Source organism: Balaenoptera acutorostrata, chromosome 3 (genome assembly GCF_949987535.1).
Source record: "Balaenoptera acutorostrata chromosome 3, mBalAcu1.1, whole genome shotgun sequence".
NCBI classification, from domain to species: Eukaryota; Metazoa; Chordata; class Mammalia; order Artiodactyla; family Balaenopteridae; genus Balaenoptera; species Balaenoptera acutorostrata.
Window position 1 is genome coordinate 150,544,669 of NC_080066.1, and position 27,524 is coordinate 150,572,192.

General features: G+C 42.8%; 1 protein-coding gene across 14 annotated transcripts in view; it reads left to right on the plus strand.

Moving 5' to 3' along the window:
* The window catches only part of SIPA1L1 (signal induced proliferation associated 1 like 1), a 372,579-nt gene extending 345,671 nt beyond the window's left edge, over positions 1-26,908 (plus strand). For 12 of the 14 annotated variants that reach the window (XM_007184390.3, XM_057543410.1, XM_057543413.1 and 9 more), the window contains 7 exons: positions 2,884-3,120; positions 3,909-4,074; positions 9,112-9,358; positions 21,243-21,389; positions 23,268-23,382; positions 25,994-26,078; positions 26,755-26,908. In XM_007184390.3, the coding sequence (XP_007184452.2) occupies positions 2,884-3,120; positions 3,909-4,074; positions 9,112-9,358; positions 21,243-21,389; positions 23,268-23,382; positions 25,994-26,078; positions 26,755-26,898 (1,141 nt within the window). In that variant the 3' untranslated portion in view covers positions 26,899-26,908. The remainder of the gene's footprint in view (positions 1-2,883; positions 3,121-3,908; positions 4,075-9,111; positions 9,359-21,242; positions 21,390-23,267; positions 23,383-25,993; positions 26,079-26,754) is intronic. The other 2 variants (XM_057543417.1, XM_057543419.1) reach the window with 1 other exon arrangement.
* The last annotated feature ends 616 nt before the right edge of the window (positions 26,909-27,524 follow it).

Genomic DNA, 27,524 nt, shown 5'->3' on the forward strand with positions numbered 1-27,524 from the left:
AGTCGACATTTTGTTGGGGAGATTCATCCGTGTGTTACAAGTAAGTAGCATTCGTTTATTTTCATTGCTGTATTATATTTCCATTGTGAGAACACACCACAATTTGTTTATCCACTCTACTGTTGATGAGCATTTGGAGTATTTCCAGTTTGGAGATAATACAGGTTCTTGTACATGTCCTTTGGCACATGTATATATGCACTTCTTTTCAGTATATACCTAAGAGTGAAATTGCTTGCATAGGATTTATACATATTCAACTTTAGCAGAGACTGTGAACCAGTTTGCCAAAGTGGTTGTAACAAGTACCCACCTGCAGTGTTTGAGAGTGCTAGTTGCTTACCATCCTTTCTAGCACTTGATATTGTCTTTTTAATTTTAGCTGTTCTGGTAGGCGTATAGTGGTCCCTCTTTGTGGCTTTAATTTGCATTTTCTTGATAACTGATAATGTTGAGCACCGATGTGTAATGGTTTTTAGATGTCCTCTTTTGTGAAATTCCTTTCCAGATCTTTGCCCGTTTTTCTGTTGGGTTGTCTGTCTGGTTAATTTGTAGAAGTTAGTTATGTATGGATAGGAGCCCCTTGTTGGATATATGTTTTACATATATTCTCTTTGTCTTTTGATGAATGGTTCTTAATTTTAATGGGGTTCAATCATTTCCTTTACGATCCTATTAAGGAAACCTCTGCCTCTGTCATAAAGATGTTCTTCCATGTTACACTCCAGAATCTTTAGATCTACATTTAAATATACAGCCCATCTGGAATTGATTTTTATGTAAGGTTTGAGGTGGAGTTCAAGATTCATTTTCAGATGTGTGTATATGTGTGTGTGTATGTATGTATGTACGTGTGTGTGTATGTATATTGTACATGTATGTATGCACACACGCATATAAAATCTCTGGACCATTAAGGTTTTATTTTTTGTTGTATTTTGTTTTGGTTTTTTGCTTAGTTTTTTATAATGAACTTTTCTATTTTAGAATAGTTTTTGATTTGCAGAAAAGTTGCAAAGATAGTACAGAGAGTTCGCATGTACCCTTTACCCACTTTTTCCTGTTCTCATCATCTTATGTCACTGTAATACATTTGTCATAGCTAAGGAATCAATGTTGATGCATTCTTATTAACTAAAGTCCATACTTTATTCAGAGCAGGACCATTAGATTTTGACCAGTGGAAGTGCTAGTGAGGCATGCTTGGAGACCACATCCTGTTAACTAAACCTTCAGTAACAAAGTCCCCTGGAGTGACCTGTCTTTGGTCTCGGCCTAAGCTGGAAAACTCAGCGGGGCTCAAGTGGTGTGAATGTAGGTCCCATGAGATCACTGGGAAGGAAGTATGGAAATCCTGCAGTTAAAGGCTCTCTAGGTTTGTTGTTAGCTTAAACTCTCATCTCTAGTTTATTTAAAATTCTGCCTGAGTTTTAAAGGTACAATGAGTAGTCTTCTCCTTGAGTCCTACAGGACTTTAGTTTTGTAATTTCTAACCAAAGTTTAAAATACATTGGTGATGAACAGTTTTTTATTTTTAATCACCATGCCTAATATTACATCCCCAGGACTTATTTATCTTATAACTAGAAGTTTGTACCTTTTGAACCCTCTTTAGCCATTTCACCCACCCTCCAGCCTCCACCTTTGACAACTACTCTGTATCTAGGAGTTTGGTTTTCTAATTTTTTGAGGAACCTCCATACTGTTTTCCATAGTGGCTGCACCAATTTACATTCCTACCAACAGTACACAAGGGTTCCCTTTTCTCCACATCTTCGCTCACACTTGTTATTTCTTATCTTTTTGATAATAGCTGTTCTAACAGGTGTGAGGTCTCATTATAGTTTAGATTTGCATTTCCTTGATGATTAGTCATGTTGAGCATCTTTTCATATACCTGTTGGCCATCTGTATGTCTTCTTTGGGAAAATGTCTATTCAAATTTTCTACCCAATTCTTTTATTCGGATTGTTTGCTTTTCTTGTTACTAAGTTGTATGAGTTCTTTATATATTTAGGATATTAACTCCTTATCAGATACATGATTTGCACATATTTTCTCCTGTTCAGTAGGTTGCCTTTTTATTTTGTTGATGGTTTGCTTTGCTACACAGAAGCTTTTTGGTTTGATGTAGTCCCTCTTGTTTATTTTTGCTTTTGTTGCCTTTGCTTTTGGTGTCAAATCCAAAAAATCACTGTCAAGGAGCTTACTTGCCTATGTTTTCTTCTAGGAGTTTTACGGTTTCAGGTCTTACATTCAAGTCTTTAATTCATTATGAGTTAACTTTTGTGTATGTTATAAGGTAATGGTCCAGGTTAATCTGATAAACAGCTTTGTAGAGAGTCAATGTTACTGATAGATGCCATGGGGAAGGAGACCTCAAGGTGCCCCTTTGGCCTTGGAACGGAGTGTATAGAGAGCTGTATGGCTGATCCAGTCTTGTCTCCCCTCTTCAGCTCGGGCCTGGGGAGTGTCACCGTGACCCTTAGTTCTGAGGAAGGGAGGACAGAGAGCCATTGATACTCCCAGACCTTTTACTGCCGGCTTCCCCCTACCACTTGCCTCTTCTAGACTTCACTGTAACAAACTTCAGCGGTGCTAGCATACTTCAAAGTGTCCCTGACTGTCGTAACTATTTTTACTTTTCAACTTAAAGTGCAGAATAAGCCTCAGTCACCATCTTTCACTTTGACAGCAGACCTTTAAATTAAAGCGAGAAAGCAAGGAAGGCCAGCCAGCCCCATTAATATTTTATGAAATATTCATTGTTCTTTAACCTGGCCATAACCCCTGTCCTGGACGACACTTTGATAGCTGACATACTGACCCCAGGGATGCACACACGCACACGCGTCCTTTTGTCTCTGTCCTGCTTCTCCTCAGTACTATGAGCTCTCGACACTCTGCCAGCCCAGTTGTCTTCACCAGTGCCAGAAGTTCACCGAAAGAAGAACTGCATCCTGCCACCTCCTCGCAGCTCGTTCCTTCCTTCTCATCCTCCTCCTCCTCCTCCGGTCCTAGGACTTTCTACCCTCGCCAGGGCGCTACTAGCAAGTACCTAATTGGATGGAAGAAACCCGAAGGAACCATAAACTCTGTGGGATTTATGGACACAAGAAAGTAAGGATTCTTTTGCTTCTCTTGCTGGGTATCTTGCTTTTAACATGACAGAGAACAGAAAAGCTTGGGGCAATTGCCTGCAAGAGAGGAGGCCGGGCTAGGGGCTGGGAAGAGGGTGGTTTGGTAGGGAGATTTTTTTTTTTTTTTTCCTAAGTGAAACTTGTCTTAAATTGTTTCTCTGACACATTCCTTAAATAAGGTAGATTGCAAAACATTCAGATTTGAGAATCTTAAGTCTCCTAGGAAAGAGTATGTCTGAAGAACAAACTTCAGAGTAATCACCCCTCTGGTGCTAAGACCACACTTGTCCCTTTGATGCTATTAATCCCAGCCTTCCCATGTGATTCCTAACTGGGCCAGGAGGCACCAGAGGGACGCTTAGAAAGTAAGTGACCACCTCTGAACATAAAGAACTTTTTGCCAAAGTAGTACAGCAAAAAATAAATGATTCAGTCAATGACTTTGTTTTTGTTTGTACAAAGATTGCATTTGGGATTCACACCCTGTGGGCTTTTATTAATAAGTCTGTTGCTAATTTTGGCTTAGTGGAGTTAATAGTTTCCTGTGAAAGAGTGATTTATTCTTCAGGCTTTTTATTTTGTATTTCAAATTGGTCTTGTTTCTCTAACAAGCATTTATCTGAGTAGATTCTAATGTAATTGAACAGAAGTGATTCTCCTTTTCTCTCCTTTAATAGCTCTCCATTGACTTACCTCTTTCAGAGCCCATCGTGCCCTTGAGTCAACCTTGTCGACTTAATTTCTACCCTCTCTTCCCCTTCTTTCAAGGCGTCATCAGAGTGATGGCAATGAAATAGCCCACACCAGGCTGCGTGCCTCAACCAGGGACCTCCGGGCATCCCCAAAGCCAACCTCCAAGTCCACCATTGAGGAGGATCTCAAGAAACTCATCAATCTGGAAAGCCCAACTCCTGAATCCCAGAAGAACTTTAAGGTACAGGGTAGAACTTGGGGTAAATAGCAGTTAGAGAGAGACCGAATAGGGCAGTTGCACCCTCCAGGAAGTGGTGGTTCCCGGCTCCTCTTCATCAGACCCCACTTCCCGCCATCACCTAACCGTCCCAGTAATTGGTTCACGTGTTTTCCAAATGCTCTGTCCCTGCGGGCACATCTCATGAGTCGGGTTTCTATTAACCTGTCCCTACCCCCATGGCGTGTTTTCTTCCAGTGTACCCTACGTGCAGTGCACAAGCTACGCTTTCTTGACATTATTACTCAGATGACGTTGCTTCTGAGAACTCTGCAGAGACACCCATGGCTCCCTTGTCAGGCAGAAAGTTTTCTGAAAGGGCTTTAGTGCCTTCTGTCCGAAGGGTCCTCGTCCTCCTTCCACAGTAGCCCCCAGTGTGTTTCCTGCCCTGTGTGTGTCTACAGCACCCTGCACTCCGGCCTTGCCTCTGCCCCCTGCCCCTGGCCAGGCAGACCTACCAGCCATATACTGCATGCTGTTTAGTCCAGCAAACTAAGTCTGCACGTTTACCTTCAGAACTTTCCAGATTCTCTTCACTTCGTAAAACCTTCTCTCCACTCTCAGAATTCCAGACTAGAAATGCCTTCTCTGGAACCCAGCCACCCTCCCCATCAAGTCCCGAGAACTTGCTCAGAGTTGGTGGGTATGTTGGTGGCCAGACTTTTGCATGAACACGAGGAAGGGTTTGTTCTGCTCACCTCAGCTTGGAGGACCCTTGAAGCCCATCTAAGGCTCTCTGCTTTCTTGTCCTCTAAAGTGTTCAGTCTCACGCTCCCAGGCTCAGAGCTAGTGTTGGCTTAGCTGGGCCCAAAGGTATTTCACTCCAAGCGTTAGGGATTCCTGTCTGCAGTGTACCGGGTGGCCCCAAGAGAAGGGAGTCCACCCCCCAGAAGGTCATGGCTACAAACTTTAATGTTTTCTGTTCTCTGTGTTCTTAGTTAAATGATTTGTAGTCTCTTTGAAGTGACTAGAAAGCTTAATTTAAGAAGACCTTTGAGAACTGATTGAAAATGGAAGCTGACATATTTCCTTAACCACTCACCATCCTCAAACTGTGATCAGAGGGTGAGAGACATGCCCAGCTGGATGAGCTGTGTGGTCTTGTCTCATCCAGGCTTTCTCGTCACCATTCTAGTGTATGTGCACACGTACATGCCTCTGCGTATGCGTGTGTCACACGTGTGTGTGCGTCTTCCTTCAGACAGGTCAGATATACCTCCTAAACTTACAAATCAACATTTACAGAGATGAAATATGCTCCAAAGACCATTCTGGAGTTTTGCTGAGAAATCAGTGAGTTATTAACATAAACATTAACATCATAAATCATTTTAAAAACTTGCCATTCTGGATTTCTGTAATTTCTATTTTATAAGCCAGCACTTAACAGTTCTGACTCATCACCCAGGGCACAAATGGTTTCCTTAGCAACCTTGCAAAAGATAGTACTTGAAACTTCTTTCTTTATCCATCAAAAACCAAAGAGGTATATTAAAATTTTTAACTACCAGTTTCAAAATAAAAATTATTTCAGATTTTTCCTTTGAGGTTAGAGGAAAATAAAACCTGCCCTGAAAGGAATCTTTCCACCAATTCTTAGTTTAACATTCTTGGAAAGGAGCAAGCTCAGAGCTTTCATCCTTTTGATTTACTCATGCAGTGGAAATAATTGAAAGCAAATGTCTGTCTTGCCCTTACTCAGGCCTTGGCTTTTATTTCCAAAGTGAATTACTTTAACATTCCTATTTGAAATAGGAATGCACATTCTTTATGTTCTGACTATATTACCCTGAGACCCTCTGCAAAGAAAATGCTTCTGCTGGCTAAACTATTATGGTGAAAAGGCTGGAAGCAGGAGCTGGAAACATGCTCTGTTTTCTCTCTCGTTTCATCCTTTTTGGTTTGGTTTCAGATGAGTTCAGCTAAGTAGCTCTGCGTGTCTTGTGAGACTCATCATCTGAATGGCCGTGCCTCTGCTGTGTCAGTAAGGCTGACATGCCCTTGAGAGGTCTTCCAGGCCATGCCTGGCTCAAGGCTCCGAGCCACTGCATCAGGCTTCAGGGTACAAGGAGTAGCCTGCTTTGGGCTGTGATACTTGGAACCCACTCACGCCACATTGGCTTTCTCAGATAGCAAGTGCTACCAGTGAGCCATCATGAATATCAAATGATGGGGTTATTCCCCGGCTCGTTTGCCAGCAGAGTGAGATATGTGCTGCAGGACGTGGCAGGGCTCTGCTGGGCAGGCTGGAGCTGAGAGGTGGGTGGCTGCAGGGCCCCGAGCAGCTGCTGTGGAACTCGTATCTCAAGGAAAAGGGCAGAGCTGTTAACATTCTAAGAAACCTCATTGGCAGGCAGAGCTGGGATCACTGTATTCTCCCCGAGGGCTGCATGAGTCTGGCAAGTGAACAGACAGTAAGTAGTGCAAACTGAGAGCCTTGCTCTCCAGCCAGTACTCTCAGATACAGACCAAAGGAAGAGGCTTCATGCGGCTCTAGTGTTTAGGAAGAGCCAATACTTGCTTATTGCAAGTGCGGGTAACCCGTTCCACTGAGAGCCGGGAGGGGTGAAAAGAGTGAGGAGGGGAAGGAGACGGACCTGAAGCAAGATGCCATCTCTCTAGGCCTTGCTTCTCAGCCTTGAAACAAAAGACCAGACTAGATCAATGGTGCCCAAATGATTTTAAAGTTCAGGAACCCTTTTTTTCCTAATACAGTTACACATGGCAGCCCAATATGTAGAACTAAGAAAGCAGAACTTCTCCGATGGGAGGGGTGGGGTGCCTTGGGCACTTGGGTCCCACCTGAACATCTCCTCTCCGCAGGCAGTGATGCTGGGAGGAACCCTTAGGGCTCCTTGGAACACAGTTGAAATCCCCCTTCCTGATGCTCTCTAAAATCCCTTCCAAGTCTACCACCCACTGTATTGTGGTTCTTTCCCAGGGTCTGGCAGCACAGGGCAGCACCACTCAGCAATCTCAGGTATGACCTGCAAGGAAGACAGAGGGTGCCCTAGGGGACTGGATAGGTGCACATACCTTTAAGACTGGAGTTGAAGAGGGCTGGGGTCAGGAGCCATCCTAACGTGCTTGGCCCAGGCTAGGTCCTGCTATTTTTTAACGGGTAGAAAGCATCTAGGCAGATTGCTTCCTTCCATCTCCTCCCCTGCCTCCCTTTAGTGCAGGATGTTATAACTTTGAATAAATCTCACTGCTCAAAGGATCTCTTCAAGGTAGCTGTTTACTACCTTGAAGTATATTAACATTTCCCAAAGAGGCTGAAACTAGAACTGGTGGAAAATCTCTCTCCTGCAAAACCATCAGGGTGGGGATATTCACTGGAAAAGGAAATCCCTTTGCCAAACCCAGATGTGCTAAAAATGATTGACAGCAGTTTTTGAATAGAGATCTGAAATCTGGTCTAGAAGGCAGGAGCCTTATGTGACAGTTCTAGAACCTTGCAGGTGGAGGGAGATGATCTGCTTTTTTTTTTTTTTTTTTTAATTTACAATTAGCAAGCCATTTAACCTCTCTAATGCCCACTCTTCTGTGTGAAGTGAGAAGGGAAATCATTTCCATACCAAGTCCCCTCCCGCTTAAAGACTCACAAAGCATTTATCACAGCAGCTTAGTTTTCAAGGTAAGCACATAGGTACTTTGGGCTTAACTCATTGTGAATTTTAAAAAGTGAACACAGTTGGCTACACCTGGGGCTCATTTACAATGCATTTGATTAATAATTTTTTCATATTTACACTGCAACTGTGCATACCACACTGTGGGTAGCTTTGACTTGATTAACCCTTGGCTTGTTGGACCGGAAGCATGTTAGACCTCAGAACCCATGAATGAGTCTGAGCATCAGCTCTGTTCTCAGCCTCCTAGATGGAGGCATTGCCATATCATTCTCTCTCTGTCCCTTCAAAGTGTCATGGAAAGTTTCACAGTGGCTTCCTGCCAGCAGTAACTCAGCCCTCCTACTCACATCCTCACCTGTTCTCCACATTGTTCTCCCTGCCAACGTGAACCGTTAACTAAGAGGAACTGAATAAGGATAACTCTGTTAATGGACCACATACTCTGTTGGCTTGCAGGATGCTGGATATTTCAATATTGTTAACGTGTCTGTTTTTTCTCCATGAATGGAATTCTCAGAAGCTTGCTATTTGTAGGAAAATCTCAAATAAAAATCAAATCTGGTCACAAAGGCAAAAGACATTAACAAGAGATACAGCTATCTGGAGCTTTTGTCATTTATACATAACTGTATAAATACTTGTCACTTATAAAGATGACTTCCCTATTTTTATTTCACGAATAGAAATCCATCTAAAAAAATAAATTCTCTCCCAAGCTCATTAAATATAATATTAGTAGTTAATGCTTTCAAAAGCCACCTATTATTTGAGTGAATATATTGTGATGATCAGAGGCTCTTGTTGCCTGGCAAACATGCAATCGCTTGACAGGCTTCTGAGGATACCTTCCTGGCATCATGGCTGTTTCGCTGGGGACCATGACATTATTTCGTAACACCACTGATAACATACTGTTGTGCTCATTCCAGTGTTTCATGGAATCCTCATAATAATCCTGAGAGGTGGCCCCATTTCATAGACGAGGAATTGGGCTCAGAGCAATAACATGATTTGGTCAAAGACACGGGATTCAAATAAAACCCATATTTGTCTGATCCTAAAGTCTTGTTGTTAACCATGACACAATAGTGATGAATCCGCTTAATCCCACATCTGAACTTTGTACTGAGCACTGATCGGCTGCAGCCAGCATGCTGGGCCGTGAGGATGCGGTGCCCGGAACTCCTATTTTAGCCCTTAAGGACGTAGACAGTGATGATGGACCTTGAGGCTTCCTTGTTGGGCTCCAGGATTTGAAGGGTTGTGTCTACCAGAGTGATTTTGTTAACCCACCCATCCTCCGCCCCCGGTCTTGGGTATGTGACCCAGAAGATTGACTTTCTGTTGTCTTGACGCTATTTTTCAGTTCCACGCGCTCTCCTCTCCTCAGTCTCCCTTTCCCACCACTCCCACCTCAAGGCGGGCCTTGCACAGAACGCTGTCCGATGAGAGTATTTACAGCGGCCAGAGGGAGCACTTTTTCACCTCAAGGGCTTCGCTTCTGGACCAAGCCCTGCCCAACGATGTCCTCTTCAGTAGCACGTACCCTTCTCTCCCCAAGTCTCTTCCGTTGCGGAGGCCTTCTTACACCTTGGGAATGAAGTCGTTGCATGGTAAGTGTGTCTTCAGCTGCAGCTGAACAGCCCTGCTTATGATGGCCAGTGTCCCCAGACACGTGCCACTCAATTTGCTCAAGAATGAGAATTGGAGGAAGTCCTGCCTGCTTGCTCTGATTATCTGGGCTCATCACCCCTCCCTCATTCAGCCTCTCACCTAGAGTCCCAGACCACAGGGATTGAGCCTCACCAGACCACAGGAGTCATCTAGGATGCTTGGTTTATTTTTTTTTAGTTGAGGTATAATTGACATATAACATTATATTAGTTTCAGATGTGTAACATAATGGTTTTTTTTTTGGTTTTTTTTGTTTTTTTTTTTTTTAATTTTTATTTATTTATTTATTTATTTATTTAATTTTTGGCTGTGCTGGGTCTTCGGTTCGTGCGAGGGCTTTCTCTAGTTGCGGCAAGTGGGGGCCACTCTTCATCGCGTTGCGGGGACCGCTCTTCATCGCGGTGCGCGGGCCTTTCACCATCGCGGCCCCTCCCGTTGCGGGGCACAGGCTCCAGACGCGCAGGCTCAGCAGCTGTGGCTCACGGGCCCAGCCGCTCCGCGGCATGTGGGATCTTCCCAGACCAGGGCTCGAACCCGTGTCTCCTGCATTAGCAGGCAGATTCTCAACCACTGCGCCACCAGGGAAGCCCAACATAATGTTTTGATATTTGTATATATTGCAGAACGATCACAACGACTCTAGTTAACATCCGTCTCCATCCATAAAGGTTTTTTTTTTTTCCTTCTGATGAGAACTTTTAAGATATACTTTTGTAGCCGCTTTCAGATATGCAGTACAGTATTAACAATAGTCACCATGCTGTATATCCCCATGACTCATTTATTTTATAACTGGAAATTTGTACTTTCGACTCCCTCCAGCATCTTTCACTACCCCCACCCTACTTCTGGCAACCACCAGTCTGTTCTCTGTATCTATGAGCTCAAAATTTTTTTTTTTTTAGATTTCACATATAAGTGAGTTAGATCGTACAGTATTTGTCTTTCTCTGACATTTTTCAATTAGCACAGTGCCCTCAAGGTCCAGCCGTGTTGTTGCAAATGGCAACATTTCATTCTTTTTTTTAATTAATTTGTATTGGAGCATAGTTGATTTACAATGTTGGGTTAGTTTCTGCTGTACAGCAAAGTGAATCAGTTCTACATATACATATATCCACTCTTTTTTAGATTATTTTCCCATATAGGTCATTACAGAGTATTGGATAGAGTCCCCCGTGCTATACAGTAGGTTCTTAGTAGTTATCTGTTTTATATATAGTAGTATGTATATGTCAATCCCAATCTCCCAATTTATCCCTCCTCCTCCTTTCCCCCCTGGTAATCATAAGTTTGTTTTCTACACCTATAACTCTAAATTTTCATTCTTTTTTTATGGCAGAATAATATTCCATTGTGTGTGTGTCCACATTTTCTTTATCCATTCATCCGTCAGTGGACACTAAGGTGGCTTCCATGTCTTGGCTATTGTAAATATGCTGCAGTGAACATGGGGGTGCACATATCTTTTTGAGTTAGTGTTTTCTATTTCCTTGGTTAAATACCCAGAAGTAGAATTGGTGGATCATATGGTAATTCTATTTTTAATTTTTTGAGGACCCTCCATACTGTTTTCCATAGTGGTTGCACCAATTTACATTCCCATGAACAGTGCACAAGGGCTCCCTTTTCTCTACATTCTCACCAACAATTGTTATTTGTTGTCTTTTTGATAATAGCCATTCAACAGTTATGAGATGACATCTCAATAGGTTTCGATTTGCATTTCCTGGGTGATGAGTGATGTTGACCATCTTTGCATATACCTGTTGACCATCTGTATGTCTTCTTTGGGAACACGTCTATTCAAATCTTCAACCCATTTTTTACTCGGATCGTTTGCTTTTTTGCTATTGAGTTGTATGAGTTCCTTACATATTTTGGATATTAACCCCTTATCAGATATGTGATTTGCAAATAACTTCTCCCATTCGGTAGGTAGCCTTTTCATTTTTTTGATGGTTTCCTTTGCTGCACAGAAGCTTTCTAGTTTGATGTAGTACCACTTGTTTATTTTTCCTTTTGTTGCTTTTGGTGTCAGAACCAAAAAATCATCACCGAGACTGATGTCAAGGAGCTTATTACCATGTATGTTTTCTTCTAGGATTTTTATGGTTTCAGGTCTTACATTCAAGTCTTTAATCCATTATGAGTTAACTTTTGCATATGGTGTAAAATAGTGGTCCACATTCTTCTTTTGCATGTAGCTGTCCAGTTTTCCCAACACCATTTATTAAAAAGATTGTCCTTTCCCCATTGTATATTCTTGCCTCCTTTGTCATAAATTTATTGATCATATATGTGTGGGTTTATTTCTGGGGTCTCTATTCTGTTCCATTGATCTATGTGTCTATTTTTATGCCAATACCATACTGTTTTATTGTACCGCTGTAATAAAATTTGAAATCAGGAGCATGATGCCTCCAGTTTTTTGGTTCTTCTCAACACTGATTTGGCTATTCAGGGTCTCTTGTGGTTCCATACAAATTTTAGGATTGTTTATTCTATTTCTGTAAAATATGCCATGGGAATTTTGATAGGGATTGCTTTGAATATGTTGATTGCTTCGGTGGTATGGACATTCTAACAGTATTCTTCTAATCCGTGAGCATTGAATGTCTTTTCATTTATTTGTGTCTTCGTCAGTTTTTTCATTAATGTCTTGTATTTTTCAGTGTACAGGTCTTTTACCTCCTTGGTTAAATTTATTCCTAGGTGTTTTATTCTTTTTTGTATATGGGATTTTCTTAATATATCCTTTTGATAGCTTGTTGTTAGTGAATAGAAACAACAGGTTTTTTTGTTTTGATTGTGTGTATTACAACTTTCCTGAATTCTTTGATTAGTTCTAATAATTTTTTGGTGGAGTCTTTAAGGTTTTCTACATATGACATGTTATCTGCAAATAGTGGCAGTTTTACTCCCTTTCTGATTTGGATGACTTATTTATTTTTCTTGCCTAACTGCTCTGGGTGGGACTTCCAATACTATGTTGAATAAAAGTGGTGAGAGTGGGCATCCTGTCTTGTTCCTGACCTTAGAGCTTTCAGCTTTTCAAAGTTGAGTATGGCATCAGCTGTGGGCTTGTGATATATGGTTTTTATTATGATGAGGTATGTTCCCTCTATACCCACTTTGTTCAGAGTTTTTATCATAATTGGATGTTGAAAATGTAAAATGCTTTTTCTGCATCTATTGAGATGATCATATGATTTTTATATTTCATTTTGTTAATGTGGTTTATCACATTGATGAACCATCCTTACATCCGTGGAATAAAACCCACTTGAACATGGTATATGATCCTCTTAACATATTGTTGAATTAGGTTTGCTAATATTTTGTTGAGGAGTTTTGCATCCATGTTTTTAGGGATATTGGCCTATAATTTTCTTTTCTTGTGGCATCCTTGTCTGGTTTCCACATCAGGGTAATGCTGGCCTCGTAAAATGTGTTTGGAAGTATTCCCTCCTCTTCTATTTTTTTGGAAGAGTTTAAGAAGGAATGGTATTAAATCTCCTTTGAATGTTTGGTAGAATTCATCAGTAAAGCTGTCTGAGTCCTGACTTTCGTTGTTGGGAGATTTATGATTACTGATTCCATCTCCTTACTAGTAATTTGTCTGTTCAGATCTTCTATTTCTTCATGATTCAGTCTTGGTAGGTTGTGTGTTCCATTTCTTTGAAGTTGTCCAGTTTGTTGGCATATGACTGTTTATAGTAGTATCTTACGATCCCTTGTATTTCTGTGGTATCAGATGTAACATCTCCTCTTTGATTTCTGATTTTGAGTCCTCTCTTTTTTTCCTGAGTGTAGCTAAAGGTTTATCAATTTCGTTTATTTTTTTTTCAAAGTACCAGCTCTTAGTTTCATTGATCTTTTCTGTTCTCTTTTTAGTCTTTCATTTATTTTGCTCTGATCTTTGTTATTTCCTTCCTTCTACTAACTGTGGGCTTCAATTCTTCTTTTCCTGGTTTCTTGAGAGGTAAAATTTGGTTTTTTGAGATCATTCTCATTTCTTGATGTAGGCATTTATTGTTATGAACTTCCCTCTTAGAATTGCTTTTGCTGCATCCCATAATTTGGTATGTTGTATTTCCATTTTCAGTTGTCTCAAAGTATTTTTTAAGTTTCTCTTGCTTTCTTCTTAGATCCATCGGTTGTTCAGTAGCATGTTGTTTGTTTAATCTCTACCTATTTGTGAATTTTCCAGTTTTCTCCTGTAATCAATTTCTGGTACATACCACTGTGGTCAGAAGAGATGTTTGATATGGTTTTAATCTTTTTAAATTTAGTAAGACTGGCTGTGGCCTAACATATGGTCTATCCTGGAGAATATTCCATATGCACCTGAGAAGAATGTGCATTCTGTTGCTTTTGAATGGAATGTTCTGTATTTCTGTTAAGACCATCAGTCTAACATGTCATTTAAGGCCAATGTTTCTTTATTGTTTTTTTGTCTGGGTGATCTATCATTTGTTGAAAGTGGTGTATTAAAGTCCCCTATTGTTGTTGTATTCCTGTCTATTCTCCCTTGAGGTCTATTAATATTTGCTTTATATAATTAGGTGCTCCTAGGTTATGTGCACAAATATTTACAAATGTTATATTCTGTTGTTGAATGACCGCTTTAGGATTATGTCATGATCTTTGTCTCTTACTACAGTCTTTGTCTTAAAGTCTATTTCATCTGATGTAAGTATAGCTACCCCAGCTTTCTTCTGGTTTCCTTTTGCGTGGAGTATCTTTTTCCATCCCTTTGTGTGTGTCCTTACATGTGAAGTGAATCTCTTGAAGCAGCAATTAGATATATATTTTTTATCCAATCACTCTGTGTCTTTTAATTGAAGAATTTAGTTCATTTACATTTAAAGTAATTATCAATAACTATGTACTTTTACCATTTTGTTGTTTTCTGGCTGCCTCTACTTCCTCTGATCCTTTCTTCTTCTTTACTGTCTTCCCTTGTGGTTTGATGACTTTCTTTAGTGGCATGCTTTGGTTTCTTTCTCTTTATCTTTTGTGTATATACTATAGAGTTTTGCTTTGTGGTTACCATGAGGCTTACTTAAAACGACTTATAACAGTCTGTTTTAAGTTGAGAACAACTTAAATTTGAACACATTCTAAAGCTCTAACTTTTGCTCCCCACCCCATTTCATGTTTTTATGTAAAATTTACATCTTTTTATCTTGCGTATCCCTTAACTTATTATAGTTATAGTTATTTTTACTACTTTTGTCTTTTAACCTTCATACTAGCTTTACAAGTGGTCAGTTCACCACCTTTACTATATATTTACCTTTTCCAGGGAGATACATACTTTAATATGTTTTCTTATTACTAATTAGCACTCTTACTCTCTGCTTAAGGAAGTCCCTTTAACAATTCTTGTAAGACCAGTGTAGTAATGAACTTCCTTAGCTTTTGCTTATCTGAAAAACTCTTATTTCTCCTTCAATTCTGAATTGACAGCTTTGCCAGGTAGAGTATTCTTTGTTGGCAGTTTTTTCCTTTTAGCACTTTGAATATATCATGCCGCTCCCCTCTGGCTTGCAAAGTTCCTCCTAAAAAATGTGCTGATAGTCTAACGGGGTGTTCCCTTCTATGTAACAAGTTGTTCTTTTCTTCCCGCTTTTAAGATTCTCTCCTTCTCTCTTCTTTTTTTTTTAAATTATTTATTTTTGGTTAGGTTGGGTTTTTGTTGCGCAGGCTTTCTCTAGTTGCAGTGCACGGGCTTCTCATTGCGGTGGCTTCTCTTGCTGCAGAGCACGGCTTCTAGGCGCACGGGCTCAGTAGTTGTGGCTTGCGGGCTCTAGAGCACAGGCTCAGTAGCTGTGGCACACGGGCTTAGTTGCTCCGTGGCATGTGGGATCTTCCCAGACCAGGGCTCGAACCTGTGTCCCCTGCATTGGCAGGCGGATTCTTAACCACTGCACCACCAGGGAAGTCCCTCTCCTTCTCTTCAACTGTTGACATTTGAATTATGTGTTTTGGTGTGGTTTTCTTCAGGTTCATCTTTTTTGGAACTCTCTGGACTTCATGGATCTAGATATCTGTTTCCTTCCCCAGGTTAGGGAAGTTTTCAGCCACTATTTCTTCAAATAAGTTTTCTGCCCTTTCTCTCTTCTCCTCCTGGGACCCCTATAATGTGAATGTTGGTCCGCTTGATGTTGCCCCATATGTCCCTTAAGCTCTTGTCACTGTTTTTCATTCTTTTTTCTTTTTGCCTCTCTGATTGACTGAATTCCTCTACCCTATGTTAGACTCACCGATCCTTTCTTCTGCTTCATCTAGTCTGTTGTTGAGCCCCTCTAGTGTATTTTTCAGTTCAGTTACTGTATTCTTCAGCTCTGTGACTTCTGTTTGGTACTCTCTTTTACGTTCTGTGTCTTTGTTGAAGTTCTCACTGTGTTCATCCTTTCTTCTCTCAAGCTTCGTGAACATCTTTATGGCCATCATTTTTAACTCTTTATCTGGTAAGTTACTTATCTTTATTTCATTGAGAATTTTTCCTGAGATTTTTCTTGTGTTTTTCATTTGGAACATTTTCCTTTGTTTCTTCATCTTCCTTGACGCTATGTTTGTTTCTACGTATTAGGTAAAACAGCCACCTCTCCCAGCTTTGATGGAGTGGTCTCATGTAGAAGATGAACCATATCTTCCTACCCTGCCCTAGCTCTTGGTTGTCTCTCAAACTTTTGTGATTGTCCAAGCAGCCTAGTTTATTTATTTTTTTTTTAATGATATTCTTGTCTGCTTACATTCTTTTTATGTATGTATGTATGTATGTATGTATGTATGTATGTATGGCTGTGTTGGGTCTTCGTTTCTGTGCGAGGGCTTTCTCTAGTTGTGGCAAGCGGGGGCCACTCTTCATCGCGGTGCGTGGGCCTCTCACTATCGCGGCCTCTCGTTGCCGCGCACAGGCTCCAGACGCGCAGGCTCAGTAATTGTGGCTCACGGGCCGAGTTGCTCCGCGGCATGTGGGATCCTCCCAGACCAGGGCTCGAACCCGCGTTCTCTGCATTGGCAGGCAGATTCTCAACCACTGCGCCACCAGGGAAGCCCGCCTAGTTTATTTTTAAGAGCCTCCAGTAGCTGAGGGTGTGACAAGACCTGTCAGTGTCTCCAAGGGATGGATCTCAGTCATCACTTAGATTCAGTCATCACTTAGATTGGAAATCGGAATCTCAGGCAGCAGCTTTTAAAGTATGCATGTATGTATGGTCCTATGGGACCACAAGTATAAGCACCACCCCACCACCACCACCAGTGACCTGGAGGTGTCTGCTGGGTGGCAGTCATAAGTACTGGGGCACCAGATGTATGTATAAGCGCCTTTCTGGAGATGCCTATGAGCTGGAGTGAGGCAGATGGAGAGCACAGAGATTGTGTCCACTGGCCTCTGTTCCCTGAGAGCACCTTGTAGGCCTCTTAATGTGCCAAAACAGAAGGTTATGCCTGTGGCCAAAGCTCCAGGACAAGCAAATAGGACTCTTTCACAGAAAGACTGGGGTGTGTTTCAGTCTGCTGCCTGGCAGTGCCCTGGGGGGATGGTAGCCTGCCAAGAACTGCCTCTTCAGGTGTTAGAGTCCCGTGGGACCCAGAAACATGAGCTCCTCTTGGGCTCCAGAGCCAGACGATCGAGGGGCAGACACTGTGCAGCAGCCGCAGAACTGGGGCACCTGATGTGGTAAAAAGCTCTCCTTTGGGATGCTTGTTAAAAATAGAGATTTCCAGACCTCACCCAAGACCTGCTGAATTTGAATACAGAAGTGTGGTTTGTATTGTATTTTTACCAAACATCCCAGCTGCTGTTAGGATTGGGCAAATTTGGCTAACACCAGGTTAGTTATTTCTTAGAGAATTTTATCCACTGGCTTCCCTGAGCCACACCATTGTTCTGTCTTTCCCAGCTGTGAGAATATTAGCTGTGGTGTCGGCCACTCACTTGTTGACTCATTCATTCATTGAGTGAGTGAGTATTATTTAGGAAAAGGCTTATTGATGACGGGCACCTCCGTATTCTTCCCTTTGATTCATAAATGCCTTGTTCCTCCATCACCTTACTTGATCCCAGTTTTATTAAGGGCCATATTCGGGGACCAAAAAAAATTGCTTTTTTTCTTTCTCCTCTGTCCAACTCCATTCCAGGGTTCTGCACCTACCCTCCCACTATTGCCCAGCACAGCAGATACCTATTATGGAACCTGTGTGCCTGCTTATTATACATATGGCTGTAACCCCACCTCCCTTCTGCCCTTTTTCCTTCAGGGAGTTCTGCAGCTTTATCTCTCTCTATGTCCATTTATACCCAATTTCTTTTCCTTCTGCTTCTTCCCTGAAGCAGTGTTTTCTTTCAATCTCCTGCCTTCCTAGTTTTCTTTCTCCCTGCATCTTTTCTGAGCTTTCAACCCACTCCCAGGACTGTTCCTCCATCATCTCCATCCTGCTTCCCACACAGTTCCCTTCTCCCCTTCTCCCCTGTGGCAGACATCACTCAAGAATCACATCAGCTTCCCCCTCCTCCCTCTTTATAAGAGGTCCAACTATGGCTTGAACCTGATTTCTCTTTGCTCTGAAAGGTCACCGTCTATGAACCAAAGTTGACCCATGAAATGACCACTTCTTACCATCTGGACACTAGAAACCACCTCCTAGTTGTGCCCTAAAGAGTAGCCTTCTTTTCTCCCCTTCTCTCCCTGCATTGGGACCACTCTCCCTGCCCTCCATTCCTCTTACAACTTCCTGCCTACCTTGAATGTTTCTTTCACTTCCCCATTTTTTTTTAACCTTTATAGGGATAAAAATAAACCCTCTGTGAAAGCCTGTGTGCATGTGTCATGTCACAGTAGGCCCTGCCTTCTAGAAGCTCACATACTAAGAGAAGAGCCTGGAAATCTGCTCCCCACGCACCTTCCCTGTGAAGCCTGGGGCTGAAGGCCTGGCACTGAGGAAGGGAAGGAGCGGGCCACCCTCTCCCAGCCCCTTCCCATCACCTCTTCTTGCTTTCCTGAAAGTCAGGAAGCAGCCACAGTGATCCCACGCCCTAAACTGAGCAGTCCTTGGTGGGCTGATCCCTACGCCTTGGCCTCGGTGGTGTGCCCACCACTGAGATACTGAGATGTGTTTGGAGAATGGGCGACTTCTTTTTTTTTCCAAGTGGAAATTTGGGCCCCAGAGATAAAAGGGCAGAAGGGTTGTGTGTGACACACAAAACTGTCTGTTCCAAAGAATTTGAAAGAGAAAAAAAAAAAAAAAAAAAAAAAATATATATATATATATATATATATATATATGTACTGAATCACTTTGCTGTACATCAGAAACTAACACAACATTGTAAATCATTCCAACTACTTACCCTTGGTGGGAGCAAGTTTAAATACAACTGAGCCTTTAATATCAGGCAACATGTTGATTTCCATTTACTCATAACTTTGCTAATGTTAAGCACATTAATAACTAGTAGCTGCACTTCAGACCAGTTCTTTATGTAATTTGAAAGGGAAAGCAAGCGCTAAATATACTCTGGTTTATAGGCCATCATAATCGACAAAACTTTTTAACTCATCGTACACAGTTATTTCCAGAGTCGCTTAGAGATTTTAACTGAGAAGTTCACTTTCAGCTTTGTGTTTGCGTGAGTTTTAGTGTTACAGTCCCATTGTGCGGGTGACCCTTCTCACGGAGGCACGTGCTCTGCTCTCGTTGCTGCCCCAGCTGCTGCCCCATTGAGAGCATCTTCGTTTCCTGAGCTACGTTTCCCTCGCTCCTCCACCTATACGAACCTGAGCGGTAGCAGCACACCCTCCACGGCACAGAGGGGCTCATTTCACCCACTCCTCCCGTCCCCAGGATAAGCAGAGATTAGCTGTTACTGTAGTTTAATATTTGTATTTTTAAAAATTGTCACCTTAGAAGGGGCTTGGGATGTTGGGCTGCTGTAAATCGAAAACTGTACAGGTTTCTGGTAGCTGACTATACTGCTGAACTGAATGAATAAGCATTTTCAGAACTCTAATGGAAAACTGATGAATTCATAAAAGTGCTAACAAAAGATTAAGATGAAAAAAAAAATTAATTACATGGGACTGAGTGAACTGATGAGATGATTATTTTTGTGACTTTCTGTTTGAATAAAAAAAAAAAAAAACCAAAATGATCTTCCCAATGAACAAAGTTTATTACATCACTTCCCAGCTGAGTATCTCTCAGTGTCTTTTTGTCCCCATTGGAAGTATGATTCTTGCTGTGCTGGTAAACGTTTAACAATCGGCTCCTGGAAGGAGGCAAAGGCCCTGACTTGCAGCACTTGCCGGTTATTGTGGTGTAGATATACTCCTACTACAGCTGATTTCAGGTTACCAAAGTGATGTCACTGAAAGCAAACTGGGAAGAGATATCCATATAGATACCACCATATATCCACCATATAGATACCTCCACAACATAGAAAATAGCAAAAAAAAGTAATCAACCAGTGATGAGTCTTGAGTACCATCTTTTTTTTTTTTTTTAAAAGGGAATAGTTTTTATCTATTTTTTTATTTTTATTTTTTTTATTTTTGGTTGTGTCGAGTCTTCGTTTCTGTGCGAGGGCTTTCTCTAGCTGTGGCGAGCAGGGGCCACTCTTCATCGCAGTGTGCGGGCCTCTCACTATCACGGCCTCTCTTGTTGCGGAGCACAGGCTCCAGACGTGCAGGCTCAGTAATTGTGGCTCACGGGCCTAGTTGCTCCACGGCATGTGGGATCTTCCCAGACCAGGGCTCGAACCCGTGTCCCCTGCATTGGCAGGCAGATTCCCAACCACTGTGCCACCAGGGAAGCCCGAGTACCATCTTTTAAAAATATGATTTATTTAGTAGTAAGTTTACATAATTGATTTTTTTTTTACGTTTTTTTGATGTGGACCATTTTTTTTTTCTTTCTACATTTTTACTGTCTTAAGATTATAACCCTATAAACTCATTTATCAACTATCTTCCTTTTCTATATTATTCTTGGCACTCAACTAAGACTGCTGAAGTCTATCGTACCTTGTATTTTTACATTCTCAAATAAGAACTTAAGATTATAAAATGTGCATAAAAAAAAAAAAGAAAGAAAACTGATGCCAGGAGTTGCTTAGCGTGTCCTTGGGAAGGAGAAGGATGCCAACACCAGTTAACCTATGTTAACTCTGCTGGGTGACCCAGCACTCACTCTCACGTGCTCTGATTTGGTTCCCACACCACCCTGGATACATCCAACTGCAGAAACCAGTGGGCCGCCCCTGGGATACAGGACAGACATGGGCCAGGGATGTCCCTCACCAGTCCCAGGGATGCAGGGAGTCCACATGGAGGGCAGTCAGATCCCAGGTTCCAGTGCAGATAAAAATAAGCTTTCCTATCCCCTCACACAAGCATCACCAAGCCTCCCTGGCCTGGCTGCAAAACCCACCTCTCTTGAAGTAGGTCCCTTCACCCCAGCCTGAATCTCTCGATTCTGCGAGGAAACAGGAGCTGCCCTGGGTCCCACTGTAGACAAGCAGCTCCTGCCAAAGCAGACACATTGCCTCGGTGCAGGACTGACTTTTCCAAGACTCACCCCACTAGAAATGGGACAGTGGGAGGTTATACAAAAGTGAATTAAAGTTGGAGGAAGTCAATCCCTAGTTCCACTCAGCTTTAGAATGACCACTAATGGCCTGTTAGACTAGAAACTGATTCCAGGTAACAAATGACTTACCAATATATTGTAACAGAAAATGGGTAAAACTTTGAGTGGTTCTCCTGTGGGCATGAGAAACATCTTATCCCTTGTCCCTTCCTGCAGGAGAGTTCTCGGCCTCGGACAGCTCCCTCAATGACATCCAGGAGACCCAAGGGCCGCCCATGCCCGACCCCGGCCTGATGCCCCTGCCTGACGCCGCTGCGGATTTGGATTGGTCCAACCTGGTGGACGCTGCCAAGGCGTATGAGGGTGAGTCTGCTGATGATCCAGGCTGGGCCACACTGAGGCCGTGGGCAGCGTGAGAGCTCTGGACACACTGACAACACACACATTTTACCAGCGCAGCCGGAAACCAGTTGAGCTAACAGTTCTTGAGCACTTGGTAGGGGCCCCCACTGTCAGATTTAATCAGGTGGAACCCAGTGTTTCCTCTACACAGGAATTCATCACACGGATGCCTCGCCTCCCTGTATCTGAGAAGGGCAGAGTGCAGGGGAATCGCAGCTGTCACTTGACTGAAAACAGCACGTGTCCGGGAGAGTTTTTTATCACGTCGTAAAGACGTCATTGCTCAACGCGCAGTTGGATCTGTTAGGATGCTTGTCCTGCTTGGCCCGGCCCCAGGCTCCTCCCTCTTCTCTTCTCACTCATCTCTCGGGTGTGTGGTAGCAGGTGTGCTTTCTGCCTGCTTCGTTCCTGCGTCAACCCACTGGCTGTGTGCTTGCGTTAAGCCAGTGGTCCTTAAATGCAGGCCCTTAGACTAGTGCTGACCTGCTCTGCTGAAATAGAAAAAAGCTACAAGTATTGCTGTGTGTGTTGACATGAGGCTGTCATAGGTCTTTTTTTGATAGACTGACTCTAAAGTTGCCCTTCCAGATTTTTTGATGCTAAAATGGTCTTTGTAAAATGATGGTGCTAGCAGGTGATTGGTTTTGAGTTTTTGTTTTATTGCCCTTACTTGGAAGGATTGAAAGTTGCTCTTCAGTCAGGCTCCAGTTTGGGGGAGCCAATTGCCTAGGCCATGGAATTCAGAAGTCAGATAACCACAGAGCAGTGAACAGTGAATCTGCATTTTAGCTGATGGCAATTCCCCAGGACTAACTTGATTGTAAATTTCAATATGTTGGTCACTCTCCTTCATATAAAATCACAGTTTTGTTTTTTGTTTTAATTTTTATTGGAGTATAGTTGATTTACAATGTTGTGTTAGTTTCAGGTGTACAGCAAAATGAATCAGTTCTACATGTACATATACCCATTCTTTTTTTGATTCTTTTCCCATATAGGCCATTACAGAGTATTGAGTTCCCTGTGCTATACAGTAGGTCCTTATTAGTTATCTGTTTTATGTATAGTAGTGTGTACATGTCAATCCCAATCTCCCAATTTATCCCTCCCCCCCTTACCCCCTGGTAACCATAAGTTTGTTTTCTACATCTGTAACTCTACTTCTGGTTTGTAAATAAGTTTATTAGTACCCTTTTTTTAGATTCCACATATAAGTGATATCACATGATATTTGTCTTTCTCTGACTTACTTCACTCAGTATGACAATCTCTAGGTCCATCCATGTTGCTGCAAAGAAGTTTTGGTTTTTCAGTGGGAGATTTTTTTTTTTTAATTTGATTTTGTTTCTTGGCTCAAGCCTGAAGTTTGTGTATTTTGAAACAGAGGTGGTGCGTGCCTAGGCTAAAGCCCACCAAGGTGGCCAGGAGTCTTAGGGAAAACATACTTCAGGAAGCCTCAAGAAGCTTAGTACTAGCTCTTTAATGCGTTTCATGTTGTCACTGAGTGGAAAGCATCGGTCTGGAAATTTGGCACGAGGCCTGTTTCCGGGGAAATAATAGAATGGTACTTTTATGAGCAAGAAGGGAAAAGCTGGAATAGAAGTTGAGTCACAACAGCTGTTTTTAAAAGAGAAATTACAATGTTACTATCCTCTTCCAGCTAAAACAGTAAAAAATTTTTCCTACAAGGGTTGGGAGATAAGGTTTCCGATGCATTCCTGCCCCTTGATTAGATCTGACTGTGCGTGTAGGCCATTTCTTTTAGAAATGGAGGGCCCCCATAGAGAGGACCCAGGATCCAGTTCCAAAATATTGAATGGTTTCTCCTCTCCGTTTCAGTCCAGAGAGCCTCGTTCTTTGCTGCTAGTGATGAAAACCATCGCCCCCTGAGTGCTGCATCCAACAATGACCAGCTTGAAGACCAGGCTCTGGCCCAGATGAAGTCTTACAGCAGGTTAGTCATCCAGTGGCGAGGGTACCACTCCACCCCACACATCACCTCCGCTAGTGACAGACAGCAGGTGTGGGGAAGAGGCGATGGAGGCCACATGGATCAGTTGAATGAAGCTCATCACTGCGGCGCCAGACACTTCACTTCTTGTTCGAATGCTTTTTAACCAAATACTCTAAACACCATGAAACTGTTCTTGATGGCTTAAAAGTCATCATTATGATGAATATTCATTATTATTTAATGCCGTAGTACATTTATGTCCTCAGGGTTTATTAGGTAAGGTAAGAGAAATCATTTGTCCTGAATATCCTCGGACTCCTATGCGTTTAGTCCTTGAGTCTGGTTTTTGAGTCTGTCAGTTTTGAAGCTGTCAGTTGGTCACGCTTGTAAATGTGCCTGCATCTTAGCAGCTCCCAACGTTCTGCTTCAGACCTACATTAGAACTGGGTCACCAGGATAGGTAAGAAAGATTTATGTAAAATAAGAAGTTAAAAAAAAAAGCAGTAGCTGAGTTAAGGGTATGGACTCGCTGACTTTTCCATTTCCCCCTCAGTTTCAAATGGTGAGGTTGTTGGATAAATGTGTGATGTTCCTATGTGTTAAAGCATCCCAGCGGTCAGCCGTGGACACATAGTAAGCCCTCCTTAACGGAGAATAATTTCATCAATTTGAAATCTCTTAAAACCTTTTGATGATGGATAAGAATCCAGGTATCTAGAAAACTTGGTCAGAAACAGCCAGTAACGGGAAGAGTGAGGTTGGCATAGGTTTGCAGAGACATACCGGCGACTTGTGCTTGAAGACTTCTGAAGCAAGTCTGTAAGGAAACCCTCTTCAAGAGGAAGTATAAGAGCAATGGCTCGTTTGTCGTGAGTGTAACAGACGCTGCATTTATCCTATTGTTGGGACAGTTGGGGAAGGAAAGAGGCAGTTAGTTTGGCTGTTGAGCACTTTTTTAAAAATTGCAGAGTCGAGGGGAGAGCCCCAAATGTCCCTTCTTAGGATGAAGAGAAGTCTGAGTGAGCAAAGACTGTTCTCCTGAGAAGGGATTATTAAGCGGTTCCTAAATCTTTGTAGAACCTGTAGAAGCTTAAGATGAGGAGGATGATTGGAGCTTTGTTCGGTGTGGATGAGCAAATGCAAGTGGAGTTAAATATGCTCTTAAAGACTATCAGTGCACTCACAGTCACAGAATTCATTTTGCAGACCTTCAGAAATCAAGATACGCCACTGAGGGTTACTGACAGCCTGCAGTGGCTGCGTCAGCCCTGCCAGGAGCGGGGAGTGTGGACTCGACGGCTTGTGAAGGACAGCCCTGCCCCCATCCCCAGCCTCGGTGTTTCCCGTCCAACACCCCTCTTATTCTGTCACATCTTTGGCCTTCAACCCATGCAAACCTGACCCGCTTGTGAGGTGCTGTGGATTGCAGCTGACCGCTTCCCTTTTAAAAATCCATTCACTGTCAGCGTTTAACGGGTCGTCCCGTCTTGCTTAGAAGGGAGGAGGTCATGATCATGCCATTTTATTTACAGCCTTGTGACACTCCACGCCACTGTGGGCTTGCGGTAGACCTAGAATTAGCAGAAGACGTTGACAGACACAGCTTATTGTAGGTCAGGAATTCCAACTTGAACTTCGATTTTTAAAGTAAAGAATACCTTTTATTTCATGATGCCAAGAGTTCAGAGTCGCCACCTCTTGCCCTTGACCTCTGGAAAGAGGCAGCTGCCAGCTGGCTCCGTGGAAGCCTTCAGATTCTTGGTTGTGTGAGGCTGAGGTTGTGCTTCTGGCTGGAACTCGCCTGGAAACTTTTTGGAGCTTGAATTCAAGTAGAGGAGAGTCGGGGAAGGAGAGTTGACAGGTCTTCAGCCCCTGCCAAGCTGTGTCATCTGTCCAGCTGGTTACACGGCCTTCTCGTCCTCTGACTAACTCCCCTTCCTTTTGGTGCTCCACTGGCATGGCATTTTTAGCACTTAAATGAAATGGGAGAAAATAAGAAAACTGTGGGCCTTAGAGTTTGCTGATCATAATAGCGAAGAGCTTAAGACATTAAGGTTGGACTGACAAGCTTCTGAAAGATGGAGCCTTATTTTTTTAATATTTGAAGATATTTAAACTAGTGTAAGTAAGTTAAGACGTGGGCCCGATGACTCAGTCGCCACTGGGTGAGTGGGTTGCCCCAAGGTAGAGCCTGCCCCAGCCCCACCCCCCCAGCCAACATGCACACAGAGAGGAGTAACTCTCCTCTTCTTAAAGCCTCTAAAGAGATACTCATTTCACTGTTTGACAGTCGTGTCTGCCAGAAGGTTCTTGTGCTGCCAAAGAGACCATTTTCACTCACTGTCCTATATTCTTTTGTCACAAAGATGCAGCATCTTTAACAAAGGAAGCCATTGATTGGCTGTAGTTCACACTTGTATTACCTTTTGTTAAGACTGCCATTTTCTTTTTTAAAATGAAAATGCACGGTTGTGTCACCATACTGAGTAATTTGATATTGAAAACCATTTTGTAAATTCAGGCGCCGCCTTAAAAAAAAAAAAAAAAAAGTGCCAAACAGAGCTAGCCATGGAGGCTCCTGCCAGCAAGGTCTTTTGTTTCTTGTTCCCAGCAGTAAAAATTCCTCTCCCACTCTGGCTTCTAAAGTGGACCAGCTGGAAGGTATGCTGAAGATGCTTCGAGAAGATCTGAAGAAGGTAAACCATATTCTCAAAGCAGGTTACCCAGTCCACGCAAGCTGCCCTTGAACTGTGAGAGCCCTTTGTCAGCAGTGTTTGTTAGTGGAATAAGATGTGGGCGTTTTCCCTACTTTCTCCAAACACATGTTTAGGGAGCTGCTTAGAGCTTGGTTCCCACTGACACACATAGTGCAAGAAAGCTTTCATTGTCACAGGCACAGAAAAAGCGTTCCCTTTTTTGTGAACGCCTTTAGACCTCAGCCAGCCCTCTCCCGGCCTCCCCGCTCCTGGTCCATAGCCCAGACCCACGTGTCCTCATTGCTATTCAGGCTCTTGCACCAAAAGAATTAGATGCTGTTTGTTTGTTTCTTGAGTGGCTTTATATTAAGACAGGAGCCCCCAGAGCAATCGTCTAAAATGTAAGACAGCCCTTATTCCTTACAACTTAACAAAGACATTAAACTATGCAGTCATGTATTTACATTCCAAAATCAACCTGTAGCGGATGCCTCTGGAAGTCCCGTTCCCTGGGTGAGAGCATCTTAAGGCCCAGCACCAGGCCACGTAGACAGCTGTTCAGTGCAATGAAGGAGGGAAGTAGGTGAAGGGCGCACACAGATCCACAGCCACTCCTAGCGGCTGGGCAGGGTGAGGCCACCCTCTTAGTTCTTGCCTGCCCTGCTCGCCCTCCCAGGAAAAAGAAGACAAAGCTCACCTTCAGGCGGAGGTTCAGCACTTGCGAGAGGACAACCTGAGGCTGCAGGAGGAGTCCCAGAATGCCTCCGACAAGCTGAAGAAGTTCACGGAGTGGGTCTTCAACACCATCGACATGAGCTAAGCCGGGAGAGGGGGCCGCGGGGGCGCGCGCCCCTTGGTGCCGCCGGTGAAGGCATCCTCCGAGCTCCCGCCCCAGCTCCCAACTCTGCCCCCTTGAGGGGAGTGCACAACACAACAATTGCAGATCAACAATCATTATCTGCCTTTTGTAGAAAAGAAAAAGAAAAAGGTAAATAAAAATTTTAAAAAGTAAAATAAAAGTTTAACTGCTAAAATGTGAATGTCTTTATTTTTTTGCACAATATCTTTATCTGTTGTTATGTATTTAAAAAGAAACTGGGCCTAGGACCAGGGTTCCCCCCACTGGCCCATCTGCCTCTATTTCCATCAGCTCTTTCTTATCTATTTCAGGTAACCCAAGCTTTCCCTCAGTATCCTGACAAATGTCATTATTCCTAGGAAGACAATAAAGTTTTTAAAAACTGTTTATTTGGGGAGGGGGATTTCCTTACCTTCGTTCCTGAAATGCCTGGGGAGGGAGGTGCTTTGAGAAAACGCCTGCCTCCCTCGAATGGCTTGTGCATGAGCTAGTGGTGTCTGTCCCTATCTTCCAGAGCTCAGCAGGATCGGGGTTACTTGACAATAACAAATCAGTGAACCAGAGAGAGGCAGAGACGGAGGCTGTGG